Source organism: Oppia nitens, unplaced genomic scaffold (genome assembly GCF_028296485.1).
Source record: "Oppia nitens isolate AA-2021 unplaced genomic scaffold, nextdenovo-longstitch-racon4-pilon3 scaffold2_pilon_pilon_pilon, whole genome shotgun sequence".
NCBI lineage: Eukaryota > Metazoa > Arthropoda > Arachnida > Sarcoptiformes > Oppiidae > Oppia > Oppia nitens.
Genome location: NW_026533210.1, coordinates 3,736,615 through 3,754,078, shown reverse-complemented (window position 1 = coordinate 3,754,078; position 17,464 = coordinate 3,736,615). Strand labels below are relative to the sequence as shown.

Here is a 17,464-nt window from a genome sequence, read left to right as displayed (position 1 = left end):
TATTTGAAATTATTTGTTTTTAATTTTTAAATCTATAAAAACATTGCAGTTTATATATCATTATAAGCTATGATTAAATCTGGTATTTGTTGAACTAATTGATATACAAATATTAATAATAATATATCAAATTGTACTTTATATTTGACCTTGAAATTTTTATTAAATTAAAAAATACCAAAACCGCAATTAATTTTCGTAAGACTCAAAATTTTAAACGTAAACTTTTTGTATTATTAAAATATCATATTTTATTATTATTTATAACAGAAATCACTCAAAACAATCAATTGTTTTGTTAAATTAATGATTTTATACGTAAAAAGTATTAATTTTTAATTAAATCATAATTAACTATTATTTATTTATTCTAATAAATAGGTTTAGGATTTTAAAAAACTGTTTAGTATTAGACTCTATGCAAGATATGTGAATAAATTGTTAATATGTGTACATGTGTTAATATAATTATATATTTGAACTAGTAACAATATACATGCCTGTATGTCTAGCACCTGGGTGTTATTTTTTTGTTAGTATAATAACTACACACAAAACATATTAAGAAAGTGATCACTATTTTAAACTATTATTCAGAAATTTATATATAGAATATTTTTAAAAAATCTATATATTTAAATTTAAACTAAATTTTTTTTAAATATATATATACCATAATAACTTTAACATTGTTTTTAAGTGTATATAAAATTATTTATGAATTTTAATAAATTACATAAAAACATTTATAAAAATTTAAAGTCATTGTGTGCTTTTAATAATAAAAATAATAAGAAAAAACTATGCTAGAAAATTTTGTATCAATATTTAATGCATATATTTTTTAAAAATTTTAATTTAAATTGAACTTTATACTTTTTTCTTAAATTTTCTTTTATTTATAAATGTCTACACAACTGCTTAAAATAGTCATTATTTTCTTAATATGTTTTGTAATTGTTATTATTATATTTACAAAAAGTAACACCCAGGTGCTAGACATACTGACATATACGAGCTCAATTATATATTGTACTGTATATATCATATATAAGTTATATGATATAACATTTTGTAGTTTATAAACTTATTTATGATAAGCTAATTTTTACATTTACATTTAATATTACTTTTCAAATCAAGTATTTTTAGCAATTTTTATTGTATATTATTGTTTAGTATTGTTATTATAAAATAAATGTCATGTAATTATTTATATTTTAGAGATTTTATTTATAAATAATTATATAAACTACAAATTATTGATTTATAATAGAAATTTTATACGAAATATATTTAAAAGTTGTTAAAATAAAATAAATTATTTAATAGTCAATGTTTAACTTACATAAAAAAATCATTTTATTTGTAATTTATTTCTAATTACATAATATATTCATTTATTATACATTTAGAATATATTTTGTTTTAAAAATTGATTTTTCAAAAGCCAATAATTTTTATATTCATTTTCAGCCAATTTCTATAACAAAAAATAAAATAATGAAAAGTTAACAAAAATAATGTTATTTTCTAAATTAAATATAACATACAACTGCTATTTTATTGTCGAGTGAAAAGCCATCAGTTTCATCGCCTCCTTTTACTGACCATAATATAAGTGTCATTTTGAATACCAATGCAAACAATTTTGATTCTTTCATTAATTGATTCAATGAATTATTTTCATTTTCCAAATACTTGTCGCCAAATATACTGACATTTTCATCGATATAATGTCGAAGAAATTGTTCAATAAGTGAATCGTCGATAAAATTATGAAATGATTTCATGTCATTCCATGGATGACCCCATTCGCATATAATTGTTCCCAAATCCTGGCCTCTGTAACCATAACTGGCGTACTCGTAGTCGCAAAGCATTATACGATTGCCGCTGTCATCAGGTGTATCCAAAATCATGATATTTGAATGAACGAAATCATTGTGTGAGAAAACCATCGGACAGTTAAGCTCTTCAATAGTTTTGTTTAACCAATGAACCTCTTGTCCTAAATCATGTGTTTTCAATGTTTGACAATCGCATTCATCTAAGAGCTGATCAGATGGGAACTGTTGTTTTGCCTGTTCCCACACATTGGACAGTTCATTGTGAATCCAGTGCTGTTTCTTGAGTGGTGCGTCCAATGCGTGAACGCGTGCTATCGCACGAAACAATTGTTCGCTATATTGAGGATTACTTTGCTCTTCAATATGCAATAATTTGTGCTATAATTGTAATGAATTAAGAAATTTAATTTTTATGCAACACTATAAATTGATTTAACGACACATACCTTATAAAACAACTGTATCTCTCCGCCATCAAACAGACCCAATACTTTTGGTCCTAATTTGTGTTGTGATATCAAAATCTCAACTACAATATCATTGAGTCTCTCAAATCCGCCACTATTTTCTGTATTAAACCATTTGCTTTGATACAGCCGTACGGCCACCTCATGAGGTTTGTCTAGATTTATGGGATTACTAATAGCGCATCGATATAATTGATTACTAAAACCACCCGATATTCTGGTCACTTCTATGGTGTCCAGTGTCTGGTTTAGCCAATCGCCGGCCAAATAGTCTTTACATAATTGAAGGCATTTATCATTAATATCTGCCGGCGTTTCTCCTCTGATTTGTTCAATTAATCTCATATCAAACTCTTCATATGTTTCGAAGTCTTTAAGATTTTTATATTTACGTTCCGGTGTTGTTGTTGTAGAAGATGTGGTATTGTTTTTGTCTGAAGACATTATTATTGATTCAATTATAAATAACAAAAATCTATTTTAAAAAATAATAATAATTAAATATTTTAAAAAGTATTTGAAATTATATAGATTTTATTTTTTAAACTAAATTATTTTATACTGCAGTTTATGTAGCTTTATAAACTATGATTAAAACTGGTATCTATTGAACTAATTAATAAACAAATGTTGATAATAATAATAATAACATCAAATTGTACTCTATATTTAAGCTGAAAATATAGATTTTTAATTTTAAATAACTAAATCTTGAAATATTATTTATTTATTTATTATATTTTCATTGATTTACGAATTATATCTTATTTAATTAGATATTTTAGACATATTTTTAGATATCTGAATAACTTAAAGTGTATTATATAACAGTTTGTAGTTAATAAACTTTTCATGGTATGTATTAGTGTTGTCGAACAAGACGTGACGGAAAAATTGAAAATCCTGCCAAAATTTTCCAAAAAAAATTTTTTTTAAATGTCTATGACCTATGTACAAAAGCTATTTTTATTTTTAAAAAATTATAATTATAGTATTATTTTTTATAAATAATAAATATTTTAATAATTAATAATATAAACTATTTTTAATTATTTTAGTTAATTAATATTTAATGTAAAAATAATATCATTAATATATATTTTAATTAAAGAATTAGATAAATAAACATACAAATTAATTATTACATAAAATTTTATTAAATATAAAAATAGTTTAAATAAATGATTTTATTATAAATTAATAGGTGAATTAAAATTAAATTAAAAATATATAAATAAATAAGTAAATTGATTATATATATATATATATTATGTATATATACAAGACTAGTAAGATCTTGCAAGACGTGACAAGACGGGGTTTGGGACAAAAACGGCAACACTATTATGTATGTGTAATACAGTATTTATGATAAGCTAATATCAGTTTAATTTTAAATTAATTATTGTTATAAAAATTAATATAAAGCCAAATGAATGTAAATTTGTTTATTTACAGTATTTTTTAGTGACACAAATTTGCATAATATTATATTTATTATTTTTTAAAATTTTTATGATAACATTTAATGTAAAACAGATTTTAATTATAATTTAAGTCATATAAGTATTTTAGAGATATTAGTCTCTTTTACTTACAAATCATTATATATTTGAAATAATAAATAGATATAAATTTTACGAAATATAAACGAAAATTTGTTTTTAACATTTGTTATAAAAATTAAATACTATTTAATAGCCATCTGTAGTTTAAGAGTTATATTAATTAAATACATAAAATAAATATTAAAACATTAATTAAAACATTAATTAAAACATTAATTAAAACATTAATTAAAACATTTAATAATCTAAAAAGCATATGTCATTTGATAAGATTTGATATTAATTGTTAATCACATTGTTATCAATTAATATCTAAAATTTATCGCTGACCTTATAAATAAACTGTTTGCTTTAATTTAATTGCTAATAATTTTTGTACTTTTAATCACTTATTAACTATATTTTAAAATAATTAATTAATTAAATAATATTATAAATAATAAGTTTATAGAAATATATACTATTATTATAGTAACCATTGAATACACATTTTCTTTATAATTTTGTATATCTTATCTGAAGATTAATTATATATAATTTTATAAGAACTCAACAGTTTATAACTTATCTCTCATGAGTTGATATAAAATTATTTACAATTTAACAAAAACTTTATTAATATCACTAGATTTGATAGTTTTTACATTTATATTTAATACTAAAATTGAAATCGAAAGTATTATTTAAATACACACACAAAATACACACAAAAATATATAGTTTATAAATTAAAATTAATGTTTTATTTTTAGATTTTTAATTAATTGTTAAATTATATAATCTATATTATTATTAACATTATTATTGACAAAATATTATTAATTAGTAAATTGTAAAATATAAATTATATAAAAATAATTATTACTAAATAATTAAATTAACTAAATAATATGTAACATAAACATATGATTATATATAAACATAAAATATTTTATTGTACATTATTTTAATTTAATAAATTCATATCTTTATAACGTTGTTTTAGTATTAAGTAATTTTTGAAATACATTTCCGGAAATTTCTATAAAAAATAAGACAAATTTGTTAAAATTAATTATTAAAAAATAATATTATTAAAATTTGAATACCAATGGCAAGTTTTTGAGTATTGCATTATTATTTAAATCCATTTTTAAACAAATTAAAGTCATAAAGAATTGATAAATAACATAAAATATTTTGATTTCATGGAGAATATGATCGACAGTATTGATAGCATTTGCAGAATATTCTTCACCATAAATACGATGACATTCGTCGACATAAATCTCTATTAATGGTCTGCTTATTGACTCCTCAAGAGGTATGCCATCAACGTTCAGATTTAATTGATTGCGACCCCACTCTTGAAGAAGTGGCATAAAGTCATAAGCTCTGTAACCGTACGACGCGTATTCAAAATCACAGACAACTAAAGGACCGTCAGATTTATCGACCGATTCGGTAATTAATAGATTACTAGATCTATAGTCGCAGTGAATGAACACAATAGGACTGTTGGCTTTTACTATCAATTCATTGATAAATTGAACCTCATTTTTCATATCTGCTGTCATTAATGCCTCGCAATTGTATTTTTCAGACATTGCTTTTATATCAATACTGCCTTCAAATGCAAGTTTATAAATGTCATTTAATTCAGTAGTTAACCAATTAAATGTGCGATTTATTGGTACATCCATGGCGTGAATTCGGGCCAATTTGCGAAACACTTCATCAACCAGTTTAGGGTTATTTTGTTCTTCGGGTTTGAACTGTCGGTGCTTTAAATTATAAAAAGAAAAAAAATATTTTTAAAAGTGATTAAAAATTATTTTTTAAATATAATAAAAATTAATTATATAATAATCAGTACCTATACTTATTCACTTTTACTTAAAATATTTTACTGTAACTAATTTAGAAACTATTATTTAAATATAGCTTTATGTCAAATAAAATTAAAACATCGATAATTATATTATTGAAAAGTCATAGTTATAGTAATTTATTAAAATTAGAAAATTTAGTGTAATAAATAATTTTAATACTACTAAAATTTTAATTTAATTTCAATCACTCATTTATTTATTTCCTGTTTTTATTACTGAAAATAATTTAGTTTAAAAAAGTTTATTTAATTTTTTAAAAATATTGTTATTAATGTGTTTTGTATTTTGGTTTTTACTTACATTAAAAATTTATTAAAAAGATAATATAATTGACTAACCTGATAATAATGTTGTATTTGACCATGTTCAAATAGTGCACAAACTTTAGGACCAATTTGATTTTCAGATACCATCAAATCAATTATAACATCATTAAGTCTCTCATAATTATTGTCTTTAGCTTTTGTAATCTTTTCGCCGTAAAATAAAATGGCCACTTCTTGCGGTACTTTTGATGTTATATTTTGATCATTTATACCGCAATAATATAATTGATTCATAAGTCCACCCGTAATACGTCGGACAGCAATAGTGTCCACTGTTTGTTGAATCCATTCACCCGACAAATAATCCTTACATAACTGTAAACATTGATCATTGATATCAATGGGTGTCTCTCCTCTATATAACTCCGTGTTTCCCACAAATAATTCATTAATAGATGAAATATCTTCACTATTTTTCATCACTATATTGTGATTTTCATTTATATTATTAATACTCATTTTTAAATTAAATTAACATTAATATTTTTATATTAAATATATAATAAATATTTGATGAATTTTAAAAATAATTTAATATTATAACTATTCAAACTTATATAACACTGTTCAAGGTTAGTTTAAATAATAAATTTATATTATTATTTATGTTTTTTTTATTGATATACTCTATAGTTATTATAATATAATAGTATAATAATTCTACTGTTTGTTCATTTGTATATCAAATATTGATAAGTAATTTACAGTACATCTATAATATAGATTCTATATACTAAAGGTGTAAAACAAAATCTTGGTCTTTCAAGATCCTGTTCTGGTATTAGTCTTGTATAGAAACAGGACGGGACGGGAAAAGACAACGTTTTTATTACAGAAACAATCCACAGGACAGGACTAGTAGCTGACAGGACAAGACTGTTTAACTTACACCACTACTATGTACTGTATTATCAATAGTGACTAATGATAATATATATATAATACTAATTGTCCTTGTTCAGATTTTTTTTATATTGTAATACAATTTGTTAATAAAAGAAAACTAGTCTATTTTTGTAATGTGATTAAAATTTAGTATAATCTAAAATAAATTACAAATATTTTATTAAAACACTGTAATAAGCATTTGTAATATAAATCATTATACAAAAATTATTAGACAAAAACTAAACAAAAATACATTATTGTTTTTATTTTAATAACTAATTTTATTAAATTATAAAAATATCTAACTTAGTTTTATAAGCTAAGTTTAACAAGCTTAGTTTTAATTAATTCAATTGAATATAATATGTATTTTATTTAATAAACTAATCCAATATTCATTTTTAGCTAATATCTAATAATTTAATTATTTTGTGTATGTGTGTGTATATATATTATGTAAATCATTTTGAATACCAGTGCAAACTAACTAAACTTTCACTTGTTTTGATTAATTTAGTCACAATGCATATGAAGTACCAAATTTTGATATCACAGATTAATTTTAATATAAAAATATTTATAATATACATAGATGAACACTTTCAATATTATTATAAAACTATTAACTTTATTTTATAGTTAAATATTTTGGTTGTATAATAATTATTAAATAAAACTTTTTATTTTGTGTTACAAAAAAATTGTTATTGTGTATTATAAATAATATAACATTAATTTTAAAAATTTGTTTAAACACAATAGTAATTAACTGTTAATTTGTTAATTAATATTATTCATTAAAATATAAGAATATTATCTTCGATTTTATAAATCAAATATTTTTTTCAATCGCATATAATTTTTGTACTGTTGTTCAGCTAATTTCTATATTAAAATAATAAAATAATATTATAATAAATATTAATAAATAGCTATAAATATTATGCAAACCATTGAAGATTTTTCATTAAAAGGTGATTCATCAGATTCGTGAACAGTTTTCAATAAAAACAGTGCAAAAAATATTTTATTAAATAATGCAAATATTTTCACTTCTTTGACCAACTGATCCATAGAATTATTGGTATTTTTCGTATAATCTTTACCGAAAATTTTGATATTTTCATCGATGTAATAGAGAAGCAATTGCTTAATAATATTGTCATCAATAAAGTCATGGTCTGTATCTATAACAGTCCCGTCTCGACCCCATTCAAGAATAGTTGATCCCAAATCCTGACCTCTATAGCTATATGGTGCGTACTCATAGTCACAAATCAATAACTGATCCTCACTATTATTATACTCGTTGTCCTCCAACACCATTATATTAGCGCAACACAAGTCATTGTGGGAAAAAACCTCAGGACTTCCCGATTCAATAACTTTATGTTTAATCCAATTGATTTCATTACTTATATCAACTGTTTTAAGTGTTTCGCAATTTAATTCATCAATTAGTTGAGTAATAGACGATTGATTTTTAACTTTTTTGTAGTTATCTTCCATTTCATTGATCATCCAATGCTTTCTCTTTATCGGTACATTCATGGCATGAATTCGGGCGATCTTTTGGAACAATTCTTCGACAAGTTTTACATCATTTTGTTCTTCAAGTTTGAAGTATCGGTGCTTAAAGTTATTATTAAAAAATTATAAAATAATTAAAATAATAGTTTTTACTACACTATTAAGTTAATTGTCTGTTAATATTAACATACATTATAAAAATAACTGATTTCTCCGCCGTTAAAAATACCCAACAATTTTGGTCCCAACTTTTTCTCCGAAACCATCACCGATACAATTATATCACTTAGCCTTGCATTGTCTTCATAGACATTATTTTCCGTCCATTTGATACCATATATACGTATAGCAACAATATTGGTAACTGTAGTGTTAGCCTCGGGTGTAATGATTGAACATTTATATAATTGATTAGTTAAACCACCGGTAATTCGCTTAACTTCAATGGTTTCGACTGTCTGTCTGATCCAATCACCGGCAATATAGTCCTGACATAACTGTAAACACTGTTCCTTAATATCTTCGGGTGTCTTACCTCTCATGAGTTGATTATAAACTAGTTTTTCATTTTCCATAGATTTGTTATCCTTAAGACTTTCAGATTGTTGACCATTAGAATCCATATTTTTAATTAAATAATAACACAGTTTACTAAAACAGTTTTTTCAATTATTTACTGAATATTATATTTTATTATAAATATATTAAGAATTTCTTTGATATCGTCATTATTATTGATTATAAAAAACGTTAATTAAAAAATTTGTTTGAATACTTATATTAATAAAAGATTTAATTGATAATAACAATAATTTAATAAATAGTGGTATCTATATTATATTAATATAATTATATCTATGTTCAAGGTTAATACATTTATTTATTGCAGAATATCAAGAAAAATTTATTGAATATAAATACTGTAGATTTAGATGTTTGGTCAAGAAAAAAATGATATACAAAAATTAAATTTAAAAAATCCTTACAATTAACCTTTTAAATCATACAATAATTTAATTAACAAGAATTAACAAGAATTAACAAATTTAAAGCATATAAACATTTAAAACTTAACAAATAATATAAATTTAATAAAAAGCAAATGTAATTTGAGAAACATATTATTCAATTACCGTAACTGTTTTGATAACTAATGTTATCTATTAAAATGTAAAATATTATTTTTCATTAAATAAATTCAATTTTTGATTATTCCATAATAAGTGCATATAATTTTTGTATTGTTTGATTAGCTAATTCCTGTTTAAATAAAAATATATGACTTCCCAATTCATGGATTTTCTCTTTTAAGTTAATTGATTTAATCGCTTATATTTGTCTTTACGTTAAAGTAATTAGTCTTTTTTTTGTCACATTTGTTTGACTACAATATTAGTATTATTATGAATACTAACTACACTTTCACTACTTTAATTAACTTAAGTAGTCATATTATGCATATTAAGTATACCACATATTGAACTAAATTTTAATTATAAAATATTTTTGGTGTTACTATAATTATCAAATAACATTTTATTAAAATAAATCATTTACAATATTGATTGTCAAAATAGTATATTGTTTTACAAAAATTGTATAATACATAATTATAATCACATGTTGAATAATAATAAAAAAAACATTTTAAATAACACAACTTTGTTTAAACACAATATTAATTACAGGTAATTGTTATTTGATAACTAATATTGTTTATTAAAATCTTTGACTTTATAAATATAATATTTTCTTTAATCGCATATAATTTTTAAACTGTTGTTCAGCTAATTTCTATATTAAAATAATAAAATAATATTATAATAAATATTAAGATATAGTTATAAATATTATACAAACCAATGATAATTTTTCATCAAATGCTGATTCATCAGATTCGTGATCAGTTCTCAAGAAAAACAATGAAAAATTAATTTTATTAAATAATGCAAAGACTTTCACTTCTTTGACCAACTGATCCATTGAATTGTTGATATTTTTTGTATAATCTTTACCGAAAATTTTGATATTTTCATCGATGTAATAGAGAAGCAATTGTTTAATAACATTGTCATCAACTAAGTCGTCGTCTGACTCTAAATCAGTGCCCACTCGACCCCATTCATTAATAACTGATCCAATATCCTGACCCCTATAGCCATATGAGGCAAATTCATAGTCACAAATCAATATCTGATCCTCACTTTTATTATACTCATTGTCCTCCAATACCATTATATTAACTGAACATAAGTCGTTGTGTGAGAAAACCATAGGACTTCCCAATTCAATGATTTTGTCTTTAATCCAATTGATTTCATCACTCATATTGACTGTCTTAAGTGTTTCGCAATTTAATTCATCAATTAGTTGAGGAATAGACGATCGCTTTATAAATAGCTGATAGTTGTCGTCCATTTCATTAAGCATCCAATGCTTTCTTTTTATCGGTACATTCATGGCATGAATTCGGGCCATCTTTCGGAACAATTTTTCGGCAAGTTTTGCATCTTTTTGTTCTTCAAGTTTGAAGTGTCGGTGCTGTCAGTTGTTATAAAAAATAAATTAATAAAATATTATAATAATATATTTATTACACTATTATATTAATTGTCACTAAATATTAACAAACTTTATAGAAAGCAGTGATTTCTCCGCCGTTAAAAATACCAAAAATTTTTGGTCCCAACATTTTTTCCGAAACCATCACAGATATGATTATATCACTTAGTCTTTCATTGTGTTCATAGACATGATTTTTTGTCCATTTCATACCATATATACGTATAGCAACAACATTGGGAACCGTAGTGTTAGCCTCGGGTGTAATGATTGAACATTTATATAATTGATTAGTTAAGCCACCGGTAATTCGCTTAACTTCAATGGTTTCGACTGTCTGTCTGATCCAATCACCGGCAATATAGTCCTGACATAACTGTAAACACTGTTCCTTAATATCTTCGGGTGTCTTACCTCTCATGAGTTGATTATAAACTAGTTTTTCATTTTCCATACATTTGTTATCCTTAAGACTATCAGATTGTTGACCATTAGAATCCATATTTTTTTTAATTAAATAATAACACAGTTTAATAAAACAGTTTTTTTAAATTATTTAATTAATATTGTATTTTATTAAAAATTTATTGCGAAATTATTAATTATCATTACTATTGCTAAATTTAAAAAAAATTGTTTGAATTTACATTAATAAAAAAATTATCTAATTGTTAATCATAACAATTTAAGTTATATCTATATTATATAATTATATCTATGTTCAAAGGTTAATACATTTATTTAGTGTAAAATATTTCTTTAAAAAAGTTTATTTAATATAAACCTTTAATTGTTAATTGCATTTCATGTTATTTAACGTAAATGTCAGCCCATTTGACTGACAGTACAGTATTTATATCCAATAAACTGATAAGTGAGGTGTGTTTGCATGTGTTGGCCTCTATTGGCTAACAATACAGTAGATTTATAAATGAAAATTGTATTAATAGTCATCAAACAAATGATATACAAAATAAATTACAAAAAATAATGTTTTTTGATTTATTTAATATTAGAAACTTTTTTTAATACATTTTTTTAATTCAGATTTAACTAACTTTTTTCAGCATTATTTGAGAAACGTAATAGTATTTAATTAATTGTTATTTGATAACTAATGTATTATTAAACCAGTTGAGAATGCTAGAAAGCATTTCCACACGAATTCCTAATCATAATTAAAAATTAAATTCAGTATGATAAAATAAAATCAACTATAGTTATGTAGGGTATCAAACGATTTAGTATGACAAAATAAACAACTATAGTCATGTGGGGTATCAAATGATTCAGTATTACAAAATAAACTACTATTTTCCTAAAAAATAAACTTAAAACGAAAAAAATAAAAAATCAATATTCAAAAAAATTAAAAAAAAAATTAAAAAAAATCAAAATTTTTTTAATTAATTTTTGGACACCATTTTCTTCAATTTCCTAAAAAATAAACTTAAATAAGAAAAAAACAAAACAAAAATTCAAAAAAAAATTTGTAGCGGATAGTGGATTCGAACCTATGTCCTCGTGGGACAGACAGACAGACCGACAGACAGACAGACAGACAGACAGACAGACAGACAGACAGACAGACAGACAGACAGACAGACTTATAGAATGCATATACGTATTCCTTTCAGGAATTCGTGAATATATTAAAAATGTAAGACATTATTATTGAATAAATGATACTGATTAATTTTATAAGATTTATAGTAATTTTATCAAATTTTATCTCTATAATTAATGTTTCAAATATTATGTAATTTATCGACACTAATAATAATTTTAATAAAAGAAATAGTATTTAAAATTTATATAATTTTTTATTGAAATAGTTGTATTGACTTTGAAATAATAAAAAATAGTTTGCTATTGAAATAATATTGTTTAGAGTAAAATAAATATATATGTTTACTATTGAAATAGTTTAGGAAATATAATTGATTCGATGAAACCATTTGAATAAACATTTAAATTGTTTAGTCAGTAAATAATATACAGTACAGTAAAAAATATGAATAAAAAATTTAATTAAAAAATAGTATTTGATTTAAAAAAATAATTACATTTTAAATATATAGTTTTAATTGATATTAGCATGTTAGTAAAAAGTGCTTTTATTTATTACTACAATTACAATTTAACAAAAAAAAGTTTTATTTTTTCTTAAATTTATATATAAAAAAAAATATTTAAAATCTAATTAATTAAATTTTTAAAATTTTAATTAAAATCCAAATTGTTTTTTCAATCGAAAATAATTCTTATATTCACATTCAGCCAATTTCTATAAATAAATGAATAAAAATACAAATAAAATAATTAAAAAAAACTATTGTATTTAACAATATAATAATAATAACTGCTTAATACAAACCACTAATAATGTTGGCTTAGTTTCAACTTTATCTTTATTGTCATCGCCTTTAAAGAAAATCAAAGTCATAAACATCTTGTAGACCAATGCAAACACTTTGACTTCTTTGATCAACTGATCCATTGAATTGTTAGCATTTTCTGTATACTCTTTACCAAAAATTTTGATATTTTCGTCGATATAATAGTTTAGCAATTGTTTAATAGTAGAGTCGTCGACAAAATTGTGAGCCGTTTTGAAGTCATTCCAGAGTCGACCCCATTCACCAATAATTGAACTCAAATCCAATCCCCGATAACTATAGGAAGCGTATTCATAATCACAGATCAATAACTGGTCTCCACTGTTATCATTGTTGTTGTCCTCCAATACCATTACATTAGCGCTTAGAAGATCGTTATGTGTAAAAGTCATGGGACTTCCGCATTGTTGAACCGTCTGATTAAGCCATCGGATCTCATCTTTGATATCATATGTCTTAAGTGTTTCGCAATTGTGTTCACAGATTAGCTGTCGATAAGGAGTACAATTGAGTACATGTCTAGAGATGGTATCGATTTCATTGAGGAGCCAATGTTTCTTCTTCAGAGGCACATTCATGGCATGAATTTGAGCGATCTTTCGGAACAACTCTTCCACAAGTTTATCATTCTTTTGTTCTTCAAGTTTGAACTGTCGGTGCTGTATATCATTACATTTAATTAAAAAAAACAATTTTTAAATATAACAAACATTTTCTATCATAAATCTGTAATCATTATAAAATACTTTATAAAATGCAGTGATATCTCCACCAGTAAAGACACCCAACAATTCTGGTCCCAACTTCTTCACCGACATCATCATCGCTATGATTATATCGCTGAGTCTTTCGCTACCATCGCATATATCTTTATTATAGTATTTACTTCCATACAAACGGATAGCCACAACACTGGGATCCGTTGTACTACCAATGGGTTCAATGATTGAACATTTGTATAATTGATTAGTCAGACCACCTGTAATTCGTATGACTTCAATAGTATCGACTGTCTGTCTGATCCAATCACCGGCAATATAGTCCTGACATAACTGTAGACACCTTTCCTTTATATCTTCCGGTGTCTTACCTCTCGTCAGTTCCATTGACAGAAAATCGATTTCATCAAAATTTTTAATATTATTAATAATTTCCAGAGTATCAGTGGATCCCATATTTGACACAAAATTATTATTTAAAATCTATAATTATAGTAAAATGACTGATTTTTATAAAAAAAATATATTTAAATTAGTAAATCATATTTAACTCATCACAAAATATACTTACATTATTATCAGTGTTCAGTATAATAATTGATAAATTATTGATAAATTTATTGCAATTTTAGATACTGTATTTCATGATTATCTGTCTAAAATCAAGGTCAATTTGATGCTATTTATTATATATACTAATATATTAAAAAAATTACTTATGTTTAATATAATAAATATAATATCATAGATTATATTAATAGTATAAACGAATTATTTATATTATTTACTTTCACAAAATGACAAAATTTAACAACTATAATTTAAAAATAAAATTATAATTATATATATGTACAGTAAAATAATTGTTTATAAAAAAAATAATTTATAAAATTAATTAAAATAATGTTCATAAAGTACATTTAGGTTAATTATTAATATTTATAATACAAATATATAAATAAATAATTGCAAAATACATATGAAATATTTTATTTCTTTATTGATAATAGAATTATATTATTTTGTTTAGTTAGTAGACTTTATTTAATTATTTTATGTATTGATAATGTCTTAAATAAATGATAAAAATAAACATCAAGAATCATAATGATAAACATAATGTTTTATAATGATTATAAATGCTTTTTATTTTACAAACATTTTGTCTCTGCCAACACTGATTAGTATTGTAACTAAATAATCATTTTCAAACTTATTTTATAATTAATATGAATATTAATTATATTATATACACATTAAGGTAGACTAAAACAATTACAATATACAAAATAATCGTAGAACTAAAAAAATATATATTATAAAATATTAAATTGATTTCCAATTAAAGTCCAATAATTTAAATAGTTTTTAGAAAAAATAATTATTTAATTTATATTATGTGTAAGCATTTAACGTATTTTACATTAAATAACTTATATAGTATCTAAAAATATTTTAAGTATAAAATAAAGCTATAAAATAATGCGATTATAAGACAAAATACAACATTAATTTAGAGTACAGTAATTTGGTAATTCAATAAACAAATATACAGTATATATGATTAAAATAAATTTTCATTTTTAAATTGTTGTTTTAGATGAAAATAATTTTTGTACGCCATATCAGAAAATTGCTGTTGAAAATGAAAAAAATACAAACAAAATAAATATTTAGAAATATAATAACAAAAACTTACTAAAATAAAATCATTGTTTGTAAATAACTCTTGTGATTGGTCTTCATTGCCTAATGTGAAGACAATAAACCATATTTGCATATATAATGCAAATACTTTCGCCTCTTTGATGATCACATCCAAAGTAAAACGATTTGCTTCGCAATACTCTTTGCCTATCAATCTCTCCGTTTCTTTGATATAGATATCAAATATTTGTCTTAAAGTAGAGTCATTGGGTAAAGTCAACGGTTTCTTTATATCATTCATAGTACGTCCCCATTCAGATATAATAATACCGAAATCCTGTCCCCGATAGCCATAACTTGAATATTCAAAGTCACACAATACTATCTGTTCCCCGGATTCAACATTTTTGTCCTCCAAAACCATTATATTACTGCTTCGGAAGTCATTGTGTGTAAACACTAGCGGACTGTTAGTCTTTTCAACCACACCTCTGATCCAATCCATCTCTACTTTCAAATCATTTTCAATGAATACCTCAAGTTTATCGACCAAACATTTTAACTCAGTTTTATTAATGAAATTATAATAAAATCTATGCATTTCCTTCAATGACCAGTGACACTTTTTGATGGGCACATCTAAAGCATGAACTCGGGCTAACTTTTGAAATAATTCGGTCACTAATTTCGGATCTTTTTGCTCATCAACTTTAAACTGTTTGTGCTATGATTTTAATAAATATAATTATTTTTCTAACAATTTTAATTAAATATTTATTTGTTTTTCTAATATAAATTAAATTAATATAATAATTTCTATAATACCTTATAAAACGCCTGTATTTGTCCGCCATCAAAGATACCGTATATTTTAGGCCCCAATTTGTTTTGTGAGACCATCAGTGCTATGACTACATCAGTGAGTCTTTCATTTCCGTCACAGTCTTTATTATTGAAATATTTTGGTCCATACAGTCTAACCGCCACTTGTTGTGGAACTTCTTGTTTATCATCAGATTTGTTAACAATTCCACAATAGTATAGTTGGTTAGTCATACCACCCGACACTCGCACTACTTTAATAGTATCGGTTGACTGTTGCAACCAATTGCCGGCCAAATACTGTTGACATAGTTTAAGACATTGATCTTTGATGTCATGGGGTGTATCTCACCTTAAAAAATCTATTTTATCGAAATCTATTTCATTAATATCCTTAGCATTTATCAAATCTTTAAGACTTATTTTGTCATTATTAGACACCTGTTGGTCGCAATTTGATGCCATAACTTATTAATGATTGTTTTGAAGTGTAAATTATTAAATACTTGTATACAATATAATTCAAATGAATAGAAGTTAAAAGTGAAATACTTATATACAGTAATTTAACTATTTTTTGCATTTTTATCATTTAATTACTACGTAATTATATAGTCAACTATTTTGATAATCAGTTTATTTTGAAGGACAAAATTATTGTAATTTTTATGAGTTAATTATCAAATTAGAATACAATAGTTTTGTAAAAATTAAAATATTTTTTTATTTACAATATTTAGAATAAACTAAATTTTGTCTATATATATATATAAACATGTTTTCTAAACATATAATTATCGGTGAAAAATATTTTA

General features: G+C 23.2%; 5 protein-coding genes across 5 annotated transcripts; all 5 read right to left on the bottom strand.

Moving 5' to 3' along the window:
- Positions 1–73: 73 nt before the first annotated feature.
- LOC128955665 (choline/ethanolamine kinase-like) lies at positions 74–2,761 on the bottom strand. Its single transcript, XM_054301337.1, has 4 exons — positions 2,297–2,761; positions 1,554–2,228; positions 1,478–1,483; positions 74–94 (listed from the first exon to the last, which is right to left on the bottom strand). Exons 1-4 carry the CDS (start codon positions 2,759–2,761, stop codon positions 74–76), a joined length of 1,167 nt encoding a protein of 388 aa, XP_054157312.1.
- Positions 2,762–4,958: 2,197 nt separating this feature from the next.
- Positions 4,959–9,123, bottom strand: LOC128955663 (uncharacterized). Its single transcript, XM_054301336.1, has 4 exons — positions 8,692–9,123; positions 8,077–8,602; positions 6,095–6,504; positions 4,959–5,648 (listed from the first exon to the last, which is right to left on the bottom strand). The coding sequence occupies exons 1-4, from the start codon at positions 9,121–9,123 to the stop codon at positions 4,959–4,961; spliced, it is 2,058 nt and encodes a 685-aa protein (XP_054157311.1).
- A 1,024-nt stretch (positions 9,124–10,147) lies between these two features.
- On the bottom strand, positions 10,148–11,603 carry LOC128955662 (choline/ethanolamine kinase-like). The gene is made up of 4 exons (XM_054301335.1): positions 11,133–11,603; positions 10,361–11,041; positions 10,263–10,294; positions 10,148–10,160 (listed from the first exon to the last, which is right to left on the bottom strand). The coding sequence occupies exons 1-4, from the start codon at positions 11,562–11,564 to the stop codon at positions 10,148–10,150; spliced, it is 1,158 nt and encodes a 385-aa protein (XP_054157310.1). The 5' UTR covers positions 11,565–11,603.
- A 1,663-nt stretch (positions 11,604–13,266) lies between these two features.
- Positions 13,267–14,784, bottom strand: LOC128955409 (choline/ethanolamine kinase-like). Its single transcript, XM_054301076.1, has 4 exons — positions 14,752–14,784; positions 14,208–14,683; positions 13,440–14,120; positions 13,267–13,349 (listed from the first exon to the last, which is right to left on the bottom strand). Exons 2-4 carry the CDS (start codon positions 14,634–14,636, stop codon positions 13,290–13,292), a joined length of 1,170 nt encoding a protein of 389 aa, XP_054157051.1. The 5' UTR covers positions 14,637–14,683; positions 14,752–14,784; the 3' UTR covers positions 13,267–13,289.
- A 652-nt stretch (positions 14,785–15,436) lies between these two features.
- On the bottom strand, positions 15,437–17,159 carry LOC128955661 (choline kinase alpha-like). The gene is made up of 4 exons (XM_054301334.1): positions 16,653–17,159; positions 15,880–16,551; positions 15,800–15,816; positions 15,437–15,446 (listed from the first exon to the last, which is right to left on the bottom strand). The coding sequence occupies exons 1-4, from the start codon at positions 16,881–16,883 to the stop codon at positions 15,437–15,439; spliced, it is 930 nt and encodes a 309-aa protein (XP_054157309.1). The 5' UTR covers positions 16,884–17,159.
- Positions 17,160–17,464: the final 305 nt, after the last annotated feature.